General features: G+C 45.6%; 1 protein-coding gene across 1 annotated transcript in view; it reads left to right on the forward strand.

Moving 5' to 3' along the window:
- Positions 1–1,835: 1,835 nt before the first annotated feature.
- The window catches only part of LOC130115761 (F-BAR and double SH3 domains protein 2-like), a 129,890-nt gene continuing 114,820 nt past the window's right edge, over positions 1,836–16,905 (forward strand). The window contains exons 1-2 of the mRNA XM_056283578.1: positions 1,836–1,954; positions 13,007–13,104. Coding sequence (XP_056139553.1) covers positions 1,934–1,954; positions 13,007–13,104 — 119 coding nt within the window. The 5' untranslated portion in view covers positions 1,836–1,933. The remainder of the gene's footprint in view (positions 1,955–13,006; positions 13,105–16,905) is intronic.

Here is a 16,905-nt window from a genome sequence, read left to right on the forward strand (position 1 = left end):
ACGCCTGTCTGTGCTCCTCTTTATTTGACTGTAGAACATAAGGGAGGAGGTTGCATGTTCTCCCCGTGTCTGGGTGGGTTTCCTCCGGGGGCTCCGGTTTCCTCCCACAGTCCAAAGACATGTAGGTCAGGTGAATTGGCCATACTAAATTGTCCCTAGGTATGAATGGATGTGTGTTTGTGTGTGTGTGGGCCCTGTGATGGCCTGGCAGCCTGTCCAGGGTGTCTCCCCGCCTGCCGCCCAGTGGCTGCTGGGATAGGCTCCAGCATCCCCGCGACCCTGAGAGCAGGATGAGCGGTCAAGATAATGGATGGATGGAACATAAGGGCCCCATGTTCTTGTCTTAACTTGGCTTTACATATTTTGATAAATATATTTTAATGAGTAATGTATCATTCCTAATATAAAGAGGAAATTGTATAAAAATATTTTTCATATACGAATGCTAAGTTTTATATATGTATAAAACTTTGTTAAAAGAAACACTCAACGGTAGGGAAAGTGCTCAACAAATAAGGAGGAAATAATCCAGTGAGTCAAGTAAATTCTTTATGAGACAATACAAGCCTGTTTCATGCCATAAGCCTGTTTCATGACTGGTGAGAGACCGTCAGACTCTCGCTGCATTAGCGCCTCCTCTGTGTGTATGTATGTATGTATGTATGTATGTATGTATGTATGTATATATATAGTATATATATACACACACACCTATATATGTATATATTAGCATATATATATATATATATATATATATATATTAGCAGCTGATGAGTGCGCGACGCATGAAACGGGCTTGTACTGCTATGTATTAAAACTTTTTTCCTGCATCTGTATTGATATATATGTATGTATGTATGTATGTGTGTGTGTGTGTGTATATATATATATATATATATATATATATATATAAACACGCTTCTAATGTTTTATAGTTTATATAGTTTGAATATGAAACGTGATTTCAATCAAAACTGAATTTCAGTTTTGCAGGAAAATAGGTTTAGATGCTTTTGTTTTTTTTATTCTGAGAGCCTTCAGTTATAACGGTTTTTTTTCTATTAAGGGAGGTTCGACTAATATCCATGCATCTGGGATCGACTACATTTTATTTATTTCCTTTCTCTTTCTCGTTCGACCCTGCGATCGATTGCTCCCCTATCGACTGCGGTTTCTTGTTGCTATGCAGGCCGCCGGACGCAGGCCGCCTGTCAACCTGCTCTCCCCTACCAGACCCTATCAGCCGAAATACAAACCCGTCATGCCCCATCGGCTGGAAGCGTTGCCTGTGGCTGGAGCGTCATAGTGTTTATAATTCAGAGGTGATGATAATAATAAAGGGAAGAGTTGATTAGAAAAAAAACAAAGAGAACTGAGATGAAAAGAAAAGAAAAGCAGAACCAAGCAGAAAAGGGACCGTCTCTTTATCCGCGCTGCCGTCCATCAGTCGTGTCATCCATCACCACACGGTGGCGCCGTGAGCTTATTTCCCTCCCCAAACGAGGGCGCCCCGGTTCGTCTCCACGGTTCCCTTTGCCTTTATCTTCCCCGCCTGTCCGTCCCTCCGCCTCACACGAACACAGCGGAGTCCGCCGCCAGTCCTCCTACGGTGGGGGAGCAGACGAGGAGGAGGAGGAGGAGGAGGAGAGCGTTTCAGTCTTGTCGTCGTAGCCTCAGTGTTTTGGTCCTTAACCAACCATTTATATCATCAGTCATGGCCGCCGGAGTACAAATCTGATCTCCCCCCCCCTTTTTTTTCTTTTTTTTTTCCTCCCAATTTTCTTTGGGGTAGGGGTGGCGGCGGGGGGGGAGGAGGGGGGAGGATTTTCGAAAGAAGAATATTAGACCCCCCCCACTCTGAAGTGGATATCTTTTGGATTGATTTATAATACGTCTCACGAGGCAAATATACCATTCATGTCAATACTCCAAAATGCAGCCGCCTCCGAGGAAGGTGAGTTGTGTGGGAAGCCCGTTGTTTTTAAGCTAACCTAGCCGCCGACAGATTGATGGACAGATTTCAGTGTAGTGTGTGTGTGTGTGGGGGGGGGGGTTATTTATGCACGTATAGATATATACATGGCGTGTTTTCGCTTAAAAAAACGTGTGATGCTGGGGGGGGGGGCAAGCAAGCAAGCAAGGGAAAGACCTCTTTTCTTTTTTAAAATGTATTTCGCTAGCTAGTTAACGTTAGCAGTGCTGGTTAGCGACCGGTTAGTTAGTGGCTGCCGGGGTTCGTTCGCATCTGGCCCCGGACGGTTCACGGTGCGGCTCAACTGACGTTAGCCCGTCCGAAGCTACGTCAGCTAACGGGAGACGTCGTCAGGGCAGGCGAGGGAAGACGGACCGCCGACGATTTCACGCCGGCACGTCCCGTCACACAGCGGCGAACGTTCAAGTGGCGTGAAACGGCCAATGGGGTTCCCGTTAATATCCGGCGACACCGTCGCGTTTCATCGGCCGTTGCGGTAACGCGAGGACGCCGCGTGCGTCCGCACGGGCTGTCAGCGCAGGCTGAACGTGGCGCGTTCACGTCCTGAACACCGACGTGTCTGCGATCCCCAAAACTGGGTATTATTGTTGTTGTTGTTGTTATTATTATTCCCATTGCGAGTCTCCGGCAAAGGCGTCCCGTCAGTCCTGGGTCACCCGCTTGCCAGGCTGATAAGCGAGATGAGGGGGACACAGACAGACAAATAGGAAGCGGGCTGACGGGACGGGGTGCCTAATTATGAAATCTATTGGTTTTGTATGACCCGAGTTTAGCGGGCACACAAAAGAGAACGCACAGCTTTATGTCCTCTGTGTGTGTGTGTGTGTGTGTGTGTGTGTGTGTGTGTGTGTGTGTGTGTGTGTTTGTGTGTGTGTGTGTTGGACGAAGTCTTCAGTTGGATGCTTTGTGCGCGCGACGTTCTGTTGCAGTGAGCCAATTATGTGTGTGTGTGTGTGTGTGTGTGTGTGTGTGTGTGTGAGAGAGAGAGAGAGAGAGAGAGAGAGAGAGAGAGAGAGAGAGAGAGAGAGAGAAAATGACCTCTGCTTGGTTTTCTGTTAATTGGCGCCTGGTCCCCTGGTGTCGTTTATGATCTGCGCTTTTACACATCCTGGATGGCCCTCAACGTGTCGCGTCATGCCTTGAGCACGCATGGACACGGAAGCGGGTCCGTTCTCGCTCGTCATCGAGGCTGTGTGGAGACCACCTATATTCGGCCTGCTCGATTAGAAGACTGCAGGCAGCAGAGCTGATCTAAACCCTATTGAGTGTGCACTAGGTGTCCTTAAGTGTGTCTCTAATTGAGTGTCACCTCGCTGTGTAGGCACACTTCTTTGCATGAGAATAAGCAAGGAGTCCTGCAGACTCCTTACTCATTACTTTAATGCCAGCTGAAATCTTGTGATAAAATTTCCTAAACTACAGCCTGCCAAAGTGGACTGCACACCTTAAACAGGGTCCACCAGAATGTATTAGCATTTGGCTGGTCTTCCACTCATTATTTCTCTCCCAGTTTGGCACATACACACTTCTACAGTTCTCTGTGTGCCAGCACATCCACTTAGGGGTAGAAAAAAAAACACAACTAAGTTGCTGGACACAAGGCCGTGAATGCATTGCAGGGCTCCAGACAAACTTTTCCACTGGTCACACTGGTACTACCAACTTTAACTCAGCTGGTCGCAACCTTTCTACCAACTTAAATTAACTCAGTTGGTTGCAGCCCTTTTTTTTTCTTTTGGTACAGCATGGTTAGCATTAATCAGTGACCTTGCATGCTGATGAATAATTGTCTTAATTTGCATACCCTAGTTTTGCATTGATGTAAAGATTGACAGTCAGTAACTCGAGACTTGATATTTGCAAAATATTTTAATCTATATTAAGTTTGAATTTGATACGGGAGTTCCTCTTGCCATGTTATTGGCAGTGTTGAACTTGATGACGGTCTCATTCTCCTCCGTTGAGTGATTGCTCTCATCTAACTGCTGAGAAGTAGTCAGGAGGGGCTCAGTATTTCAGGTCATGCATCGGCCCCTGCAGGTTTTGTGTTTCTTACTGTCATTGTGCAACTTCAAAGTTGCAAGCTTAAACTGTGTTGACCCGGTAACAAGTCAAGAGTTGCCTACAATGGACGGGCCACATTGCCTACGATACACACACAGCATAGCTTTCCCCTTGTACTGCGACCATGGGTCCTGCGTTGGCCATTGTGGTTGAAAGTTGTACTGTTCCTGCTTCACTTGTTCAGTCGGTCTCTCCCTGCCTGCACTTTCATCATCAGTGGTGTCTGGGTTGGCCTGTCGTTGGCTTTCCCTCCCCACCAGCGTCCTCCTCTCTCTCTCCTCATTTTGCTTTTTAAAATAATCCGCTATAGACCGCTTCAACACGGTGACAGCTAAATGGATTGTTGCCAGATTTGGCAGATTTGCCAACGTAATTCATGCATTTGCGTTCACACGAATGCGACCACATTGAAATGTTAACTCGCACAGTCAAGAAATGGTCGCAGCCTACAGCCCTGCATTGAAAAGGCTCGATCAATATACATGTGAGTGGTCAGGGGCTGATAAGTATGCTAATCTATAAGACATAATCCTAAAGACACAATTATGGATGGTGGGGTCACTGTGCCATCGTATGCTCAGCATTGTACCTACCCTGTTGGATACCATTTAATAAAAAGCCAAGCTCCCATTTTTAAGATTACCTCCATTTTTGCCTCTCTACCTCTGTCTCATTCTTTCTCTCTCTGTCTCTTCTAATGTTTTATCTCTCTCTGTCATTTTTTACTCATCTCTGTCTATGTCAGTGCCTTTCTGTCTGTCTTTATATGTGTAATGAATGAAAGGTCACGGGTTTAACTTGACCTAATCACGGGTGTACGTGCAGTGCGTGTGACGTATACAGGAAGTTAGAAGCGCATGTTATGAAGGTTGTATGTCGGATGAACGCTAGTAAAAGCTACACAGAGTTAAGAACCTACGAAGTCGGCTCTTTCTTGAATTATTCTTATGTCAGTAAGACAAGGCGTCTACGGACATTACAATATGTGTCTCATCTCCTTTTCATCCTGTCACGCCTTCCTGTCCATAACTGATTTTTACTGCTTACGATCTGAATCTGACTCCCCTTCACTCCCTTCTTGTCTCACCGTCTCTCCTCTCCCTCATTCTTACGGACCCTTCCTCTCTCCTTCCCCTGTGGTTTCCTATGAGTGACAGAAGGTGAAAACAAGTGATTTTGCCTTGATGGTTTCATGGACCACTCCCTCCTTATCTTCAAAAGCACAGTACATAAAAGAAAGGAGAGTTGCTCTCTCTCTCTCTCTCTCTCTCTCTCTCTCTCTCTCTCTCTCTCTCTCTGTCACACACACACACACACTGTTGATCTGTGAGTTTGTGTGACTAATGGCGCTAATGAAGTTAATACTAAAAAAAGTTTTGCTGTTTTGTTTGGTGTGTGTGTGTGTGTGTGTGTGTGTGTGTGTGTGTGTGCAATTTTGTTTGATGTTTGGTCTATAATGGTCTTGAATTTCCTGCTGGTACTCATCTCAGTAACCAATGGCATTTTCCTAGCAATATGCAGTGACCTCCACAATGACATTAGGTGTTGAGCGTGCAAGTTTGTGTCTGTGGATTTGTGCATATTACTTTATTTGCAAAGGCTGTATTATTTGTTTGTCTTTTTTTTTGCGGGTCTGTTTATTAGGGCCCATGATTTCCACGATGCGGAAAACATGGATCGAATCACAGAATGGAGACAAAAAAGCGGATTTCAGATATAAACGCAGAACTGCACAGAATTTTTGAATACTTTATCAATAATTAATGCAAAATGTGTGAACACATTAGGAATTCAAAGTAATTTGTCTTTAGACCATCCATCGCTCTCCCTTGCAGAAACCCTGTCGTGCTTGTGTGTCCTTGTGGATGTAAGTGTAGGCAGCACAGCATGCACATGTGGGTTTGTCTTTTGGGATAGATAAAAAATAATTAGAAGCAACCAGCATCATAGAAGACAACAACACAAAAAAAATCTAAGAAAGCACGGCCATTTTTATTTTGTCTTTGTAGTTGATTACATCGCAATAAGTAAATAGATGAATAAATAAAACCAAGAAAACCAAAAATTGGGAAAAATAAAACAGAATTTGGGGAAAAATTCAAACAGATTTCATAGGCCCTGTCTGTGTGACTGAATATGGGTTTCTTCATGCATTGTTGAGCTGTTGTTAGTCTAAATCAAGGCAGTATTAAGGCCGTGACACACGTGGCCGACGTTCGGCCATTGGCCGTCGGTGAGCGTCTGTGGCCCTAGTTTTTGCGGTGTGTCCTGCACCGTTGGCACTAGTCGGACCCCTGTCGGCAGCTTTTCGAAATCGGCGGTGGAACCCATCAGTGAGTGAGATCACTCTGATTGGCTGTTCAGCTTAGCGAATCAGTGCACAAGAAGGGAAACGGAAGTTATGAAAGTAAACAAATGACGAAGTCAAGAGGCCACACCATGGATGTATTATGGTAGAACTGGATACCGGCTAGGACAGCATTAGATGACCATTCAAGATGGCGGCCTGAGCAGACCGTCTTTGCAATGCTGTGCACCAGACTTTTGAAAGACTCGAGAAAAGCATACTGTTTGTCAAGTTTATCTGCCTGTTTATTGTTCAAATGAGACTCTTCACTCAGCACGCAAAGACTTTATCCTGAAATGGGGGAAAAAACGCGTATTCTCGTCTCTTTCAAGTGAAGACAAGAAGGCTAGCTTACCGTGTGCCCTAGCTAGTGGTGGCCATGATTAGTCACAAAACGGAGGTGATTTGGAGATCCGTTGCATAACCGAGGAGGAGTTTCCGTCCCTGCCAGCTACACCAAGTAAATCCTCAGCAGTGAAGAAAAATGCATACGATCCTGTCAACTTGTCCCTGGTAAGTGATATCCACTCTCAACTTGCCAACTTAACGAAGCTTATCGACAACAGATCCGACATGATTGAGGGCAAAATCTCCGACCTGAACAACAAGGTAGATTGTGTGGTTGCTGACCTTAAGGCTGTCACTACGAAGATATCTAAACTTGAGCAGCGTGTTGATATGGTGGAGCAGACTGTCAAGGTTTATGCAAAAGAGATTGGTTGACCTAGAATCCTACTCGAGAAGGAGGAAATTAAGGCTAATGGGAATCCCTGAATCAGCCCAAGAAAACATTCACCTTGAAGTAATAAAGATTTGCCGGGTTGTCCTGCCCTGCATGAAAGATAAGCTTGTGGATGCCGTTGACACTGTTCATCGCCTTGGGAAGAAGTGACAGTCCACTGATGATACCAGACCCAGAGGTATCATTCTCCAATTTGTCTCGCGTCTCTGCAGGGATGCGGTGTGAAGGGTGGCAAAGAACTCGTCCTTCTTGAGAGATTGTGGTTTGCAGTTCAAGGAGGATTTCTCCAAGGGGGACTGAGAGAGGAGGCAGAGGCTGTGGCCTGAAGTGCAGAGGGCTCGTGCAGCGGGGAAGACTGTGTTGTTCCTTGGGGCCAGAGCTTTCATTGATGGAGAAGGCGAGATCATCCTAACTGGTTGACTACGTGTGAGATTCAGTTTCTTCCTCCTTTGAAGATTCCTCCTAATAAGGTGGTTGACTCTCTCACTTTACAAATATAGAAGGGAAAATTGCTTCAATCAGATTCATTTTTGTAAATGTTGACAGTTTACCACTTTGTTATATGGATCTACTTGTATGTTGTTGCAATAGGTTATTGCAACAACAACATACTTGTATGTTGTTGCAATAGGTTATTGCAACAACAACATACTTGTATGTTGTTGCAATAAGGCAATTAGATCTTCCACAATCTTATTGTGGAAGATCTAATTGCCTTACCCACATTACGAGTATAACTTGGCTTATACATTATTTTCAAAGAGGTTAGCTACTGACCTATTTTCCAAGGTTTTAAGCCTTTTCTACAGCTTCACAAAAGAGGTTATAATCAACTTTTGTTCCCTTTTTATATATTGTTTTTGTAGTTTTTTTCCATTTTCCATATCTATTTCTATTCTCTCTTTAAATGACAAGGGGTTAAGAAACGATGTAAAATGTAAGGCCTTTTTTTATTTGCCAAACAGCTAAAAACTGATTTTGTATTTTTTCAAGAAGTGCACTCACTTTCCAAAGATTGTAATTTTTGGAGGTCACAATGGGAAAATGATATTTGGCTGCCTCATGGATCAGAGCATTCTGCAGGGGTATCTTCTCTCTCATCTTCAGCTGCTTTTCCGGGGTCGGGTCGCGGTGGCAGCAAGCTAAGTAGGGCACTCCAGACGTCCCTCTCCCCAGCAAGGCCCTCCAGCTCCTCCTGGGGGATCTCAGGGTTTCCCCAGGCCAGATTGGACATGTAGTCCCTCCAGCGCATTCTGGGTCTACCCTGGGGTCTCCTCCCAGTTGGCTGTGCCCGGTAAACCTCCAAAGGAAGGCACCCAGGAGGCATCCTAATCAGATGCCCAAACCATCTCAACTGGCTCCTTTCAATGCGAAGGAGCAGCGGCTCTACTCCAAGCTCCTTTCAAATGTCTAGCTCCTCACCCTATCTCTAAAGCTGAGCCCAGACAGCCCACGGAGGAAACTCATTTCAGCCACTTGTATCCGCGATCTCACCCTTTCAGTAACTACCCAAAGCTCATGACCCTAGGTGAGGATTGGAACGAAGATTGACTGGTAAATTGAGAGCTTTGCCTCCCGGCTCAGCACCTTCTTCGCCACAACGGTCCGGTACAACGTCCTCATTACTGCTGATGCTGCACCAATCCGCCTGTCAATCTCCCGCTCCATCCTACCCTCACTCGTGAACAAGACCCCAAGATACTTGAACTCCTTCACTTGAGGCAACAACTCATCCCTAACCCGGAGGGAGCAATCCACCATTTTCCGGTAAAGAACCATGGCCTCAGATTTGGACTTGGACTTGCCTGTCGAGGCAGCAACCCAAGAACCCGCTGGTGGACACCTGTGGTGAGGGAAGCCGTCAGGCTGAAGAAGGAGGCCTTTCGGACTTGGTTTGCCCAGGGTTCTCCTGAAGCAGCAGACAGGTATCGGGAGGCCAGAAGGGCTGCTGCTTCGGCGGTCGCGAAAGCAAAAACTCGGTTGTGGGAGGAGTTCGACGAGGCTATGGAGGAGGACTTTTGGTTGGCCTCAATTAAGTTCTGGCAAACCATCCGGCGACTCAGGAAGGGGAAGCAGGGCTTGCCTCTAGCTGTGTTCAGCCGGGGAGGGGAACTGTTGATCCAGACTGGGGATGTTGTCGAGCGGTGGAAAGAACACTTTGAGGAGCTGAACCTGACTAACATGTCCTCAGTGGAGGCGGTAGAGTCTGAAGACTCAGGGGAAGCCCCACCCATATCCCTTGCAGAGGTCTCTGAGGTAGTTAAAAAGTTCCTCGGTGGCAAGGCGCCGGTTGTGAATGAGATTCGCCCTGAGATGCTGAAGGCTCTGGACATTGTTGGGCTGTCTTGGTTGACATGCCTCTTCAGTGTCGCGTGGAGGTCAGAGACAGTACCTGTGGCGTGGCAGACTAGGGTGGTGGTTGCCATATTCAAAAAGGGGGACCGGAGGGTGTGCTCCAATTATCGGGGCATCGCATTGCTCAGCTTCCCTGGGAAAGTCTACTCTAGGGTGCTCGAAAGGAGGCTCCGACCGATTGTCGAACCTCAGACCCAGGAGGAACAATGCGGATTCCGTCCTGGCCGTGGAACAACGGACCAACTCTTTACCCTTGCGGAAGTGCTGAGGGGGGCATGGGAGTTTGGCCAGCCAGTCTACATGTGTTTTATGGACTTGGAGAAGGCGTACGACTGTGTATGAGAATTGTCCGCCTGGCGCATACGCCGAAAAATTTTCTGGCTTCCGGGTTACTTCCGGGTACATGGGGCGCGGAATATGCGCAGTAGTGTTACTCTGTCATGCTTCTAGGTCTAGGCTATGAGAACGAGCGAACCGCGTTCAGGATGCGGCACTGCGCGTTCATGAATGCTACGCTAGCGGACTTCATGGATACATAAGACTTGAAACCATGGATGTATTCATACAAACGGCCAAACCTCCCCAACCAAACAAACAAACAAACAGTTACGTTCAAAACAAAGTCTAACAAGTGACCAATAAATGCGACGCCAAACCACAAACTCAAAATATGTGTGAAAAAGAAGGCTCAGCCCTGTGTCGTTTATTCACCTTTACCTTTGATTTGTTTAACCTAGCAAAGATCCTCGTTCCCGAGACACGTGACCGCGCTTAGAGCGCTCGTACACAGCCGTGACGTCATGCAAGGAAAAAAATTCTGGGCTTTGGAAAATATGTAAAAAGATTAAAACCCCATGGCTTAAAAATATACAATACAGAGAGCAATAATTGACCATGATCATAGCTGCAGGTGTCCTGTCAACAGTTTTACAGGCGGCTCTTTTGCAATGGTGGTCTATGGTGAAAATGCTTTTTGGGCCGCAGGGGATTTTTCGCTGCAGTACCGCGAGTGACCACTGGAAAAATTTGGCTGCAAGGCTGAGCGGCGGCGCCAGTTCCACTATAAAATATCCATGGGCCACACACCGAAGGCTCCTCTCATTTTTTGTCTTCATCTCACCTGAACATTTCAAGAATTTTTCCCCTCACGCAGGCGCAGAACGTACATAATAATAATAATACTAATAATGATAACAATAATAATTTTATTTATATAGCACCTTTCTAAAACAATGTTGCAAAGTGCTTCACAAAACAAAAACAAAAAACAGATAAAACCAGACAAGGCAGGAATAAGTGTAAGATCAAATAAGAGTGAAAATAAATCAGTAAAAATAAAAACAAATGGCAAACATTTGTAAAAGCTTTCATAAAAAGAAAAGTTTTAAGACGAGATTTAAAGGAAGCTAGAGGCTTAGTTCGTCTTAGCACAGCAGGAAGAGAGTTCCATAGTGTGGGGGCTCTAACAGCAAAAGCCCTATCACCCTTTGTAACCAACCGAGGCCTGGGAATAATAACTGCATGCTAGTTGGCCGTTGGCTGTAGTCTTTGTGGTGTGTTCAAGTGCTACTTTTTGGCCCAGACGTAGGTGATGTGAGGCGATGCAACAGTCGGCCTTCATTGCCGCTAGTGCTGTGATGTCAGTTTGGTGTGTTTGGGCCCTTATAGAAACCCAGAATGATATAGTCGATGCCTCCCCATTCTTTCTCAGCAGGAGGGTCTCACTGATGCTATGAAGCCGTTGAAACCAGGCTGCCATTTTTTTAAATCATCACATGCTGTGTGTGTGCCATCAGATGTAGTCACTGACACACTAAGGCCCCGTTTAGACTGCAGGCAAATCCAATTTGTTTCTCAAATCTGATCTTTAGGGCTGACTGTCCAGACTGTTATTTGCAAGTGATCAGATCGGATTTGGCTTTGTTCAGATTGCAGCCACATCGTCGACCGATCTGCATTGGTTACTGTGGTAACAAGGTAGGCGTGGGTACGTTGCATGCGTATTGTGTGACGTAATATGCTGGCGACTTCTATGCAGACAGACAACAACAAAACACCATGGAGATGTCTGTGAATGTTCTCATTCCATGGAGATATGTCATCTCACCCTTCAAGCGCTGTCAAGTCGCGGTGCAGAACTCCTCTGTCGCATCAGTCGTGGTGCAGAACTCCTCCGTCGCATCAGACAATATCAGCGATGGAGGAGGCTGGTATATACAACAATGTTCTGTGCTGCAGTCACGGCAGGCTTTGCTAGGCAACGCGAGGTGTGGTGCAACCCAAAAAGTGTTGACTTGTGGGAAAATGTGATGATGACAAGTGGCTTGCCAACTTCAGAACATTTGATATGATCTGTGACCGCCGAATGTGGCTCAGATCTGATTTGCAAAGTTCAGATTCCAATTTGTTTTTTACTGTTCAGACTACATGAAAGAAATCAGATTCCAATCTGAATTTGCCAAAAATCCGATTTGGGCTGCCAGTCTAAACAGGTTATAAGAATCATAGGAGGAAGGGTTTGAACAACCACCTTGGCTTGCAGGACAGCCAGTGAGTCCCATGAGTGTTTTTTTTCTTCCTTTTGGTCGTTGATGTAAATGCTTATGCATACCCAAGTTAGAATCGGATAAGAGTGTGTAAAATGAGTTGTAAAGAGGAGATCAAATCAAGAAAAGGCAATTTCTCAAAGGAATGGGTTTCCAAGCAGTAACTGACTATATCATTGCCAGCATTACAGTTAGCAGACATTGTTAATTTAATCAAAGCAAATGCGTGGCTTTGCCATTTGGATGAGTCTAAGCTTTGCCGTGAAGGCACCTCTGCAGTACTGCATTCCTACCACTAAAACAAGCGTCAGCTCCAGCTTCAAACATCAGGGGCTTGGTCTAAACAGGCTTGGTTATCGTATGATCATAAACATGGGTCTGCTCTTGAGACTGACCCGTTAGTTTCTTCATCTATTCTATTTTGCCTGCCACCAAAACCTTTTCGTTGCACATGGCTTCTGAATGCATTGCACTAATGTTCTCTTTGATGTGGTTCTGTGCTATTTGTGAGTCTTGAACCCCCTATGTGCCAAGTCTACATAGGTGGCAAGATTATCACTTCGTCAGTGAAAAATTTATAAACCCTACTGCTTAGTGTTGATGAATTGATAGAATATGATTAGGGGTGCTTGTGCACATGGTTGTGTGTGTTTGGGGGGGTCATTCAGGGAACTCACAATTAAGTGACTCTGGAGTTGAGATGGATGTGTGATGATGGATGGATGGATAGAGGAGGTTACTTTATTTCTGTGCCTTTGTGCGCCTGTCATAGCGGCTTAGTGGATGGATGGCTTGATGGGTGGATGGACGGACCATTTGTTTAAAATGAATTATGTGCTGCTCTCAGGAGATCAGAGTGGGGCAGGAGGTGCTAAGCAAACATGCACAGAGCGTATAAAAGTATAAATGAATGATTGAATGAAGGATGGATAACATGTTGTGTTTATTGTTTTGTCCAGGTCAAAGTGACACAGGAGTTGAAGAACACTCACACAGAGCAGATGACAAGGCTGCACTTGAAACACCAGACAGAATGTGACCTGCTGGAAGACATGAGGTAGACAAACATGCTCACATCTACAAACATGTACAGATCAATGCACAATAATGCATATCTCTGTCTTTATCATTCACTTTCTCATTTTCTCATAGAGCTGCATTACCTGTGTACACGCATCTGCTCTGTATTTCTGTCTATGTCAGTCAATTACATACTGCCAAATGCTCTTTGCTTATTCTGTGTAGAAGTCAGAAATAAACCTTTTCTCAGCTGACATGGTATCCACTAGTCACTGCTGACTATGAGACAGACTTTAAACACACCACGTGGCTCACATAAAATAAAACATGGAAAGACAAAGAAGGTGTGTGTGTGTGTGTGTGTGTGTGTGAGAGAGAGAGAGAGAGAGAGAGAGAGAGAGAGAGAGAGAGAGAGAGAGAGAGAGAGAGAGAGAGAGAGAGAGAGAGAGAGAGAGAGAGAGAGAGAGAGAGGTAGTGAGGAGAATGGTAGGATGTGAGTAAGGAAAAGACCGGGAGTATTCTCGTATTCCAGCTTTTAAGAGGACGGCAGGTCGGGGAAATGATGAAGGAATTTCCTGCCGTCCTCTTCCTGCTCTCTGTCTCTCTGTCTCTCTCTGTCGCGCTCTCTCTCTCTCTTTCTTTTTTGCAGTATCTAACTTTCTTCTTCCTTCTCTCTTCTCTCTCATCTCTATCTTTGCCTGTTTTTTTAATCGCTTTCTTTTTGTTTGTCTAGTACTCTCTCCCTCTCCACATTGCTTTTTGGCCCACTCAGTGTGCACACGATTGTGTGTGTGTGTGTGTGTGTGTGTGTGTGTGTGTGTGTGTGTGTGTGTGTGCGTGCGTGCGTGCGTGCACACACGTGTGTTTGTGTGCTCGTTTATGTCTGGCAATTTTCCCGTTTGAATTTGGCAGTGGGAGGAATCCCTGGTTCCTTCACACGCTCCCATGTCTATGTTGACTAAGCATTGATTATTTATGACAGCAAACTTCTAATGCTGTCGGTGTGACCGTCTCTGGCATTCTCTGTGTCATCTCTATCTTTCTGCTTTTCACCTCTTCTTTTCTGTCTCCTCTTGCCCTGATATTCTATATTTCCTCTCCCGAATTCTTTTTCCCCTTTTTTGCTCTCTCTTTCTCTCTCTCTCTCTCTCTCTCGCAGCTCCAGCTGTTTGAGAACAGATTGCCTTGTTGCAGCACTGTGGCTGGGTTTTGGAGAGCGAACAAGGTCTTTGTCTCAATTTGTCTGATAGGGAGGGGGACGGTGTTTAATGACAGTTTATTAAACATATGTAACTATGGCATGTTAGTTCGCTCAATCATTGTTGGACTGGGAAAAGCTGCAACTCTGTAAATGATTGCGAATAATACTGCATCATCCTTTTGGCCTTGGCCCCTGCCTTTAATTGTTTTCTCCGTACTCCTCTCAAGCCTCTGGCATCCAGTGGTAGGTTGTTAAGACACATTCTCTTGCTGGCGCAGTCGGAGGCAGCAGGATGGCATTGTGATTGGCGACCTAGGCTCAAGTGCATGCGATGGCAAATATCCACTGAAATGTCCTTGAGTAAGCCATTGACTTTGCACCAGCTATGTTGGTGCTGCTCCGTAACTGAACCCGTATTCTCTTTGACACAGAAACACTTCTCTGAAACTTCAACCAAAACACGTTTTCCAGACTGTAATATTCTGTTTCTTTACCTTTCAGTAGTGTTGGGCAATATGGAAAATATTATTACCACGATAATAGAGAAGTTTACACAATATTGACACATGGCTTCTACTTACATGCTTAGAAATGTCATGTTTGAAAGTTCACTACATTGAACTTGGTAATGTAAAGTATAATATCAAACCACAGGTAGTTTTCAAATAATTCTACCTCAAATATTTCAGACCTCATTTTGTGAGGTTTTAGGTCAAAATCTCATTATCGCTGATTTAGACACTAAACAATTCGACAGTATCTGAATTTCATTCCAATACAGTTAATAATATTGAAATAATGCCCAGCCTTACCTGAACTTCATCATCTAATGTCTTGAAAATCAACAGGGTCTAGACTGTAAACTTATTTAGTTTATCTTTTTTTTTTTTTGCCTTAACAGAGCATTTGTAAGGGTAGACACTTTTTTTTTCTTCTTAAACACTGGGTAGTGAATTTTAAACTTTTAAATTGTTGTGATCAAACAAGCTGCAGTGTCTAAACCTCTTTTAGCTGCAATAACATCAGTGTAAACTGTGCTGTGTTTTACATTTTACTTTGAAAGGTAGAGATATATTACAGAGTCAGACCTACCTGATAGGATAATTTGTGCTCATCTCATCTCATCTTATCATCAACTGCTTCTCCGGGGTTGTGTCACGGTGGCAGCAAGCTAAGTAGGGCACTCCAGATGTCCCTTTACCCAGCAACGCCCTCCAGCTCCTCCTGGGGGATCCCAAGGCATTCCCAGGCCAGATTGGACATGTAGTCCCTCTGGTAAGTTCTGAGTCTACTCCAGGGTCTCCTCCCAGTTGGGCGTGCCCGGAAAACCTCCAAAAGAAGGCGCCCAGGAGGCGTCCTAATCAGATGCCCGAACCACCTCAACTGGCTCCTTTGGATGTGAAGTAGCAGCAGCTGTACTCTGATCTCCCTCCGGATTTCTGAGCTCCTCATCCTATCTCTAAGGCTGAACCCAGACACCCTACGGAGGAAACTCATTTCCACTGCTTGTATCTGTGATCTCACTCTTTCGGTCACTACCCAAAGTTCATTACCATAGGTGAGGGTTGGAACGAAGATTGACTGGTAAATTGAGAGCTTTGCCTTTGCGGCTCAGCTCCCTCTTCACTACAATGGTCTGGTACAACATCTGTATTACTGCTGATGCTGCACCAATCTGCCTGTCAATCTCCAGCTCCATCCTACCCTTACTTGTGAACAAGACCCCAAGATACTTGAACTCCATCACTTGAGGCAACAACTCATCCCCAACCCAGAGGGAGCAATCCACCATTTTCCGGTAGAGAACCATGGCCTCAGACTTGGAGGTGCTGACTCTCATCCCGGCCATTTCACACTCAGCAGCAAACCGCCCTAGTGTGCGCCAGAGGTCGCGTTCTGATGAAGCCAACAAAACCACATCATCTGCAAATAGCAGAGATGCAGTTCTGAGGTTCCCAAAATAGACACACTCCTCACCTTGGCTGCACCTTGAAATCCTGTCCATGAATATCACAAACAGAATCGGAGACAAGGGACAACCTTCGCGGAATGCGACACCCACCAAAAACGTGTTTGACTTTGTGCCGAGAATGCGGACACAGCTTTCACTTTGGTTATACAAGGACTGGATGACTTATAGCAACTGCCCTGGTTCCCCATACTCCTGCAGTACCCCCCACAGAGTGCCCCGGGGTACACGGTTGTAAGCCTTCCCCAAGCCCACAAAACATATGTAGACTGGCTGGCCAAACTCCCATGCCTCCCTCAGCACTTCCGCAAGGGTAAAGTTGGTCCATTGTTCCACGGCCATGATGGAATCCGCATGGTTCCTCCTGGATCCAAGGTTTGACAATCGGTGGAGCCTCCATTCCAGCACCCTAGAGTAGACTTTCCCAGGGAGGCTAATCATGCCCCAATAATTGGAGCACACCCTCCGGTCCCCTTTTTTAAATAAGGGAACCACCACCCCAGTCTGCTACTCCACAGGTACTGTCCTCAACCTCCCCGCAACACTGAAAAGGTGTGTCAGCCAAGACAGCCCAACAATGTCCAGAGCCTTCAGCATCTCAGGGAAAATCTCATCCTCACCCGGCACCTTGCCCCCAAAGAGCTTCTTAACTACCTCAGAGACAATAT

The sequence above is a fragment of the Lampris incognitus genome, chromosome 7 (assembly GCF_029633865.1).
Source record: "Lampris incognitus isolate fLamInc1 chromosome 7, fLamInc1.hap2, whole genome shotgun sequence".
Taxonomy (NCBI): domain Eukaryota; kingdom Metazoa; phylum Chordata; class Actinopteri; order Lampriformes; family Lampridae; genus Lampris; species Lampris incognitus.